At 34.3% G+C, this 8,770-nt stretch overlaps 1 protein-coding gene across 2 annotated transcripts; it reads right to left on the bottom strand.

Moving 5' to 3' along the window:
- Positions 1-2,299: 2,299 nt before the first annotated feature.
- LOC112040658 (putative pentatricopeptide repeat-containing protein At1g17630) lies at positions 2,300-6,957 on the bottom strand. Of its 2 annotated transcripts, XM_024073545.2 has the most exons (4): positions 4,557-6,957; positions 4,359-4,443; positions 3,964-4,025; positions 2,300-2,675 (listed from the first exon to the last, which is right to left on the bottom strand). In XM_024073545.2, the coding sequence occupies exon 1, from the start codon at positions 6,814-6,816 to the stop codon at positions 4,582-4,584; it is 2,235 nt and encodes a 744-aa protein (XP_023929313.1). In that variant the 5' UTR covers positions 6,817-6,957; the 3' UTR covers positions 2,300-2,675; positions 3,964-4,025; positions 4,359-4,443; positions 4,557-4,581. The 2 variants fall into 2 exon arrangements, with proteins under 2 accessions (XP_023929313.1, XP_023929312.1); XM_024073544.2 differs by lacking the exon at positions 3,964-4,025.
- Positions 6,958-8,770: the final 1,813 nt, after the last annotated feature.

Raw genomic sequence — 8,770 nt, 5'->3', positions numbered from 1 at the left:
ATTTTTTTTTTTAAACAACTTTAGCCTCAATCGAATTAGTTTCTCTATACTAATACCACAATGATTATGCCAAAATCAAGAAATATTAACAATGTTATTGGCATGTTAAATGTTTCCTGCAAATATGGTCACATTTTTATTAATGTTTTTCATATGCGTAGAGTATTTTAAATATAAAATAAATAAAAAATTTAAAATCTTGTAAATTCTAATTTGTATCGTTTCTATTGAATATCTCAATTTAGTTTTAAACAATTTCTTTTCGGACCTCACTCAAATTCATTGTCCGCAAAAATAGGGCTGACTCAACACATTTTGGGACCAAACGCAAATGTAAAATGTATTATCACTTAATGTTTTATAAGCGATATATAAATTAGAAAAATGAATCATACAATTTAATACATTAATTGGATTATTTTCATATATTCATAAAAATGTATTTTAAAACTTTTGATTCTAAAAAAATTATCAAAACGTTCGATATTAGAATAAATATCATATTTCGAGATGGTCATTATCTTTCTTAGCAATGTTGGACTTCAATTATTGAATAATATAATTTGTCTATAAAACAATTAATTTTGATAGAGAGAGGAAGGAAGAATAGAATTTTTGGAAGATTAAAAATTTTTACACTAATAAACTACCGCAAAAATAGTAAAACATATTACTAAAATGTTGAACACTCAAAAAGTGAATAATATTTTTAAAATAATTTTTATTTATTAAATTTTTGGGCTTAATTAAAATTTTATATAGTAAGATAGATAGGAAAGACATTCTATTGTCCAATAGAAGATGTTTTTTTTCTTATCTTTTTTTGTTCCTAAGTGAGAGGCCTTACTTTTTTATTATTATTTTTGTGCAATATTATAAGACAAATAAATATTATAATATATTCTATTTTAGGGGGCTTTTTTTCCATTTGGAGACCTTAGGTTATTGCTTAAATGGGCTAATGGTTAAAGAACCTGTCCTTATCTTTTCTTTTTTCTTCTAAGAAAATTAATAATGCATTTGACTTTTTGCCTGATAATTCTCTTGAAATATTGTTTCTCCAAAAGGTCATGCTTTGGAATCATATATGATTAGTACATAGATTTTGAAAAAAGAAAAAAAAAATGAATGTTATTGTAATTTTTGCTCCAATAGGTTAATTAGTTGCCAGAAGTTGATAGAGGCGAAAGTATTATGGAAAAATTTTCAATCATTTTCTGAGTTGGATGGAATGGATTTTATAACCAAAAATAGTACAAAATATTTTACAAATAGCCGATAATATTTAAGAAGATATTGATAGGAACCTCTATATAGATAATAATTGTTGTAATGTTGCATTTAATTAGTTAGTTGGTTAGTTAGTTACAATTTCTAGCATCTTAATCACATTAACACATGTTGGAATTATCAATGAATGGAATTATATACAAATCTTGATAGATATGATAGGCTATAGAACTTAATAGGCTTGATAGGATTGGCTTTAGAGCAATAAAGAAAGTTGATGATCTCATATACTTTATTTGATGATCTCATATCGAATCAGATGCTGAAAAGCAAGCATCTAATTCGATGGATACTTGCGAAGAGATAAAGAATTGCCCATTGCATACATCTGACATGGCTTCGAGCTTTGTTTGCTATGCATCAAGAGATGGCAAAGCCTTATGGTTCAAAAGCCCCCACCTCATGCTCTTGGCTTAACGAGTGACCAATTTTAATTTCGCTTGCACCTTCAATATCAAAGGCAGTTTTTGTTTGCAATCTTGAAAGCTATTCTTTCATGGCTTTTTTATATTCAACTAAAGGCTTGACCTTCTCTGAAACTTCATTCACCATTTTTCGTAAGTCTTTCAAGATTTCTTATCAGTCATATTCACCCGTCTCAAAATCGACAGTTCTGATACCACTTGTTACAAACCCATGGATAAAACTCACCCTTAAAAACAGGCTTGTAAAAAGAGGGTGTCAAAGAGCTTATAAACACATAGTTAAGCTTAGATTTAATCCATGTGGAACACTAGGATCATAACATACCACCACGCTCTGCATCCAACGTTCATGATTGCTCACTCTAGCAACACTAACCTGATAGTAGCCCTTTCTCTTTTTGGTGGCTCCACTCACCTATCAGTAATTTTTATCTAGCCCCATCTAATTAGCAGAATGAAAGTAAATTATGATCTCGTATCTGAATGTAGCCAATTTCCAACTTCAAAGTACTTCTGGAAGTGGAAAGGCTACTTTGATATTCCAAAGCTGAGGTTGAGGTGCTTTGGTTGACAGGCTGCACCAATACACCAAAGTTGCATGTATGCCAAATACAACACGCCTGCTTATTTATAACATACGCCAGAAAGTACAAAGTGGAAACAAAGCTTCAATTCAATTCATGTCATAGCAAGGACTTAAAAAGAGACCATATAATGAATTTGCTTATAGAGCCCCAGTTCATGCACTGAACCCATCACTCTAAAAGCTTTTCTTTTTGTTCACTTCTCTGCTTAAAGCCATCGTTTCTATAAATTACCTAGCAGTAGGAAAGGGAACACCTCTAAAGAGTATTTTTGCAACTTGTGGTGGAAGCCAACCAGCATTTCCCCCAGTCTTCCTACCCTGACTTTTTCCATAATGCCACTTCAAATTTCTCATTCCTCTCTTCAGTATTGCACCTATATATGTTTTGTCCAACAAATCAGCCAAAGCTTTATTGTAGTAAAAAAACTAAATGCCACACAGAGAGTAATATGACAGAATTGAGAGCAGACACATCAATCAAGAAACAATTGGAAATGTTTAGCCAACTATTGATGTTCAAATACACAAATAAATTCCTGGTTCAACTATAGTCTACCAATAAGGAATTTATAAACTTCTCCTATCATAGGCTAAACTCAACACTCATGGCATCAATTGTTAAAGGTGGTGGCAAAAGCTAGGTTTTGCAGCTAGTTTTGTGTTAAGACTTATTTCTTAGCCCCATAAATAGAATGAGAGACTTCACAAATTTTCTCCCGTCATGATTGTGTTAGGAGGATATTACACACCAGACTATACTTATCTTCAAAAGATTTTGCAAGGATTAGTATTTTGAGGTAAATGATTTTGTTGCTGGGAAACATCAGTTTCTACCAAATGAATAAAATCTTTCCTATATGATTTCATGTGCATTCTAAATTGGGTTATCAATTCACTTGTTTGGATCTGTTGTCCAGCTTGTTTCTTTCTTCTCAATAAGCAGAGGTATCACAACTCATAACTGCTAAACTTCATCTTGATGAGAGTTAAAAATAAAAATAAAAAATTCGATACTATAGAAAATTTTCTCCCCTCATTATTGTTTCAGGACACTATACACCAGATGAATCGATTAAAACCTCATTTTTGTAATTGATTTATTATCTACAGAATTTGAAGATTGAGTCACATACTTATCATGAAACTATTAGGTTCAAATTCCTCACATCAGTCTCCTTAACACTTCTGCAATGCTGGGGAAGATTAGCATTTTGAGTGATGCTCATTGTTTGGTAAATGATTTTGCTGTTGGAAAACATCAGTATTTTCTATCAGATGAATAAAAACTTTCCTACATGATATTATGTGCTCTCCAAATTGGGTTATCAATTAACTTGTTTGCACCTGTTGTCCAGCTTGTTTCTTTCTTATCAATAAGCAGAGGTGTCACAACTCACGGCTGCTAAATTTTCATATTAGTGAGAGTTAAGAAGCAAAAGAATTATTTATCTCTTTTCATATTAGTAACTGTCTGTTAGAGCTTGAAACTTTGTTGGCAAAGAATGTGTAGGAACCTAAAAGTTCATTTTTTTATCATGTAATTTTCTTTGCATTATGGAGTAGATTATATATAATTATATGTCTGCCGTTTTATTGTCTAAAAATTTCTGGATAATTCAAAACGTGAAAAATCTTAGTGATTGAAGGAATAGATAAACTCACATTCATCGAATCCAACTTGGATTCCAGAACATTGTCATCACTCATAATCATGCCAATAATGTCTGAAACATAATGAAGCAATAGATTCAAGAATTGATGTCTATTTTTAATCATTGTTACATCTATAGCACTGTAAAGCTTGTGAAAATTGAGGAAATGAGTACATTCTAACAAGATGACCCAACTGAGGAAATCAGTGGATAAAGAGAATTACAAGGGGAGTTTTGCATTAAAAAGATACCCATATGAACTCAGAGACAACAAAAACCCCAAAACCCAGAAATCTTAAACCGGATTCTGAACTACAGAACCCCGAAACCTCAACTACTCCAGAAAATCATCAAAATTACGCAAGTTTAAAGACTATAATGAAGCAAAAAATGCAGAATCGGTACCTTGGAGTGCTAGGTCCGTGAAAATCTGGAGCTAAAAGTTAGAAACTGTGATGGACCCTAACAGATCTGCTCCCCAAGACCAAATCTGCCCAATAGCACACAAAAAAAACCGTGAGATTTGGAAAGGAGAGAGAGAGAGAGAAAGGGAACAATAGAGCCAGGTTCTTGGTCCCTAACGAGAAGGAAGAAAGAGCTTACCAAAGTACACTTCCCTCAGTCTCCATCACGGTTGTGTTGCCTTCAAAAACTCTCCAGATTCTCCCTTGTTTCTGAGTCGAGTACAAGTTTCTTCTTCATCAACATTTTGTTCAAAGAAGCTGTTATGAACTGAACTGCACTCACTTTCCATTTGAAGTGCCAATTCCTCAAGGGTCCCATAAACTTCCTCCAACCCCAGTTGCAAAGTGTTCCCTGCTGAGAACACATGAAACTTTTTCTTAACCTCAATCCAACTCAGGCCAGGAACTTTCTTTAAACCCTTTGTCTTTGCTGAGATCCTCATCCTTGCAGAGTCCACCCATTTCCCACTTGCAGCAAAAATATTTGATAGCAGCATGTAGTTCCCAGTTGTTTCTGAGCTCATATTAAAAATATGGGAGGCAGTCTCTTCAGCAACATCTGTATTCTTGTACTTCCTACAAGAGTTCAGAAGGGCACCCCATACACAATCATTGGGTTCCATTGGCATGCTTTTCACAATGTCACTTGCTTCTTGTAAAAACCCAGCACGTCCAAGGAGATCGACCATGCAAGTATAGTGCTCCATTTGGGGTTCAACCCTAAACTCTTGAGTCATTTCATTAAATAGCCTACGACCCTCCACAACAAGCCCAGCATGGCTACAAGCAGAAAGAACAGCAACAAAGGTGATATGGTCTGGCTTTAATCCAGATTCAATCATCTGATCAAAAGTTTCTAAAGCTTTTTCACCAAGCCCATGCATCCCATACCCTGCAATCATTGAGTTCCATGAAATTAAATCTCTATTATCATTTTTCTCAAATACCAAATGGGCTTCCTTGAAACTTCCACACTTTGTGTACATATTAATCAAGCCGTTTCCAACCAAAATGTTGCTATCCATCAAAGCCCTAACCACATGACTGTGTATTTCCCTGCCGAGATTCACTGCTGCTAACTCTGCACAAACTGATAAAACACTGGATATTGTCACGCAATTAGGCATGACATTGGCAAGCTGCATTTGCCTAAAAAGTTTCAGGGACTCCTCCCATTGGCCCTTAGAAGCAAATCCATCAATAACAGAGCTCCAACTTATGACATTAGGTCTGATCATAGGACAATCACCTGGAGTCTTTAGCTGGGAAAATATTGCAAATGCCTCATCGCATAATCCAGATTCAGCATATGATGTTATCAAAGCATTCCAACTCACTAGATTCTTTGTTTCCATCTCTAAAAACAAATTCTGTGCATATTTTACATCTCCACACTTCCCATACATACATATTAGTGCATTCTTCACAAACAAGTAATTTTCAAACCCACCCTTTATAATATATCCATGAATGACCTTGCCCCTTCCAACTGCAACCAAAGCAGCACATACAGATAACACAACAGCAAGCGCTTCAGCAGTTGCCCCAATTCCTCTCTTCCTCATCATACCAAACAACTCTACCGTCTCTTCATTCATCCCACATCTAGCATGACTTGAAAACAGAGATGTCCATGTGACAGGGTTTGGCTCCAATCCTTCCAACTCCATCTGCCTAAACATCTCAGATGCACCATTGCAATCATAGTTAAAGGCATAACCTGAAACTAAGGTATTCCATGAAATATAGCTTCTAACAGTCATTCTATCGAACAATTGGCGGGCACTCTCCATTCGCCCAAGCTTCCCATACATTCCAACCAATTCATTCACAACATGAAGATGATTTTGAAAACCCATTTGCAAAACATGAGTATGAACATTCCTGCACAAATTCAAACCACCCATAAACGCACATGCCTTTATTACCAAAGGCAAAGTGAATCCATCAGCACAAACCCCAAGTTTTCGCATTTTATCATAAATTTTAAGGCCTTCCACATAATACCCATTTGAGACACTAGCTCTCAGAATTGAATTCCACAATAACAAGTTTGAAAGACCCTCAACTGGAATTTCATCAAACACTTTCCGGGCATCAATAACAAGCCCGAAACGGCCATATACCGACACAAGCCGGGCAGCCAAGAAGGCTGACCTGTTCGTGCCAGTGACAACAACTTGGGTGTGAACGCGTTTGCAGTGTTGAACCGTGGTGCATTGTCGAAGAAGGTGGTCAAAGAATTTAAGAAGCTCATCATGGTGGGTGACAAAGGATTGAGTGTGGGTATTGTGGGTGTGTGTTAAGATTGAACGGCTGAGATCATGTGGGAAAGAGAGGTGGGTTTTGTAGAAACGTGAAGAGATGGATATGAAACGCTGACAGGAAGCATGAAGCATGAAGGTGAGGTTTTCATAAATAGATCCGTTGACATCAATCAAGGTTTTTTTCGTGTGGTGGGTTGTCAAAATAATGAGCTTCAAATGGCGCTAGATGTGTGCTAAAGCCTAAAACTTTGGGAAAAAAAAACGGTGTGTGCAATAAGCATTGAGACTCAAATAACTAACAAAGTTTCAAATATATATATATATATATATAAATTAAAAGAAACATTAGATAATAAAAACATTAGAATGTGATAGATTGTTACTTAATTTTAAAACTTAAAATAAACATAAATTATGTATAAAAATTTTTAAACATAGCTAAAAATAAATATTAATTAATTAATTACCATATTTTAGATTTTTTTTTTAAATGTTGTATTTTCGTACCCATACCCATACTTGTATCTGTATCAGTGCATCATAAGTTTAAAGACTCAAATCACACTATGTATCTGAGATTTACAACAAATACAAGGACAAAGGTTTGATTTTATTAATTTTGTTTTCCACATGCATGGCACATGAGTAGCATTAGTTTTTTTTTTTTTTTTCCTTTTTTATAACTAATTTGGCATATGTGTGAAGTTTATACTTCTTCGTAGAGTAAGTTGGTTAAAATAAAGTTTGAGTGTAATGGTTGGTAGCCTAAAGTTTAAGGGAGGTGTTAGGAAATTTTACCCAAGAAATCAAAGGACTATAAGGGTACTGTAAGGATTAGATTTGAATTCCTAGCCCAAAGTATGAATGGACTTAGGCCTAAAAAGCCCGAAATAATAAATTTGTAGAGAATGAGTTCGAAAACTAGGTTTTAGTTAATCAAACAACAAGTTGGATAAGCTTGATGACAAAAGAGTGAAAATAAACAAGTTTAAACAGAAGAAAAATGTCCTCGGCAAAGTCCGAGGAGACTAGTTCTTATATAATGCTCTTAAGTATGGTTATAAGTCTGGTTTTTAGATTGCTATAGTGTTTCTTTCTTGATTTCCCCATTTCTTTCCCTCCAAGAGTCTCTTACATTATATATCTCCCTCTTAATGATCTTGACCCTCTATTTGTTGATTATCCAAGCTACGACTTGAGTGCTTGTCCCATCAAACATCCTCTCTAGCTCTCTGTGAGTTGGAATAGCCAAAGCAGCACTGTTCAAGGGTCTTCTTCACATAAATGTGGCCAGAAAGTTAACTGTAGAACATTCAATGTAGTGGCAGTAGCTTTTCTTTAGAAATTTCTGAGCTTTCATCCCTCTTATGCGTTCACAATATACGTCCCTGTCAGTAGAACATCCTGGAAGGTCACCTTGAATGATAGGACAGGTATTTGATCTGTGTTTTGCTTATCCAAGGAAGTGAGCCTCCTTGGACTACATTTCTCATTCTCTTCGTTTACATCTTACTCCTGGGATTCTAAACTTGACATTCTCACTATTGTTTATCAGTCCTCGAACCAGTCAACTTCCTCGGACAAAACCCAATGCCCAAAATACAATTTTGGGCCCTTGTCCCTACAAGTACATTTGTTCATGATTATTCTTAGGACAATAAGGAATAATAAATAATCAATTATGAATTAAAATGTAATACTTTTTAAAAAATTTAAATAAATTATATGTAGTTGTCACCAGTTTATTGGTTTGCATGTACAAATTCATTGAGGTTATATGTTTTTTTTTTTTTTTTAATTTGCATACAATTTGACTTAATTTTTTCAAAAATGTATAAAAATAAAAATAAATTACAAAATATTAAATGCATCTTAACTTGTGCTCTTACAACAAACAATTGTAGACAAAAGCCAATAATTTTTTTACTTCTTTGAATATGGCTTCCTTTTAAAAATAAAGTTATTGAGAGATTTTTGTTTTCCAAATAAAATTTGAAGGGTTTAAGAAAGAAGAAGGTAGGTCATCCAATACTATGTGAATATATTGGGGGTTCAAGTATAGAGGACATTTTTTTTTTTTTTTGAC

This window comes from Quercus suber, unplaced genomic scaffold (assembly GCF_002906115.3).
Source record: "Quercus suber isolate HL8 unplaced genomic scaffold, Cork oak 2.0 scaffold_171, whole genome shotgun sequence".
NCBI lineage: Eukaryota > Viridiplantae > Streptophyta > Magnoliopsida > Fagales > Fagaceae > Quercus > Quercus suber.
Note: the sequence above shows the minus strand (reverse complement) of the source record. Positions and strands in the feature narration are given on the sequence as shown.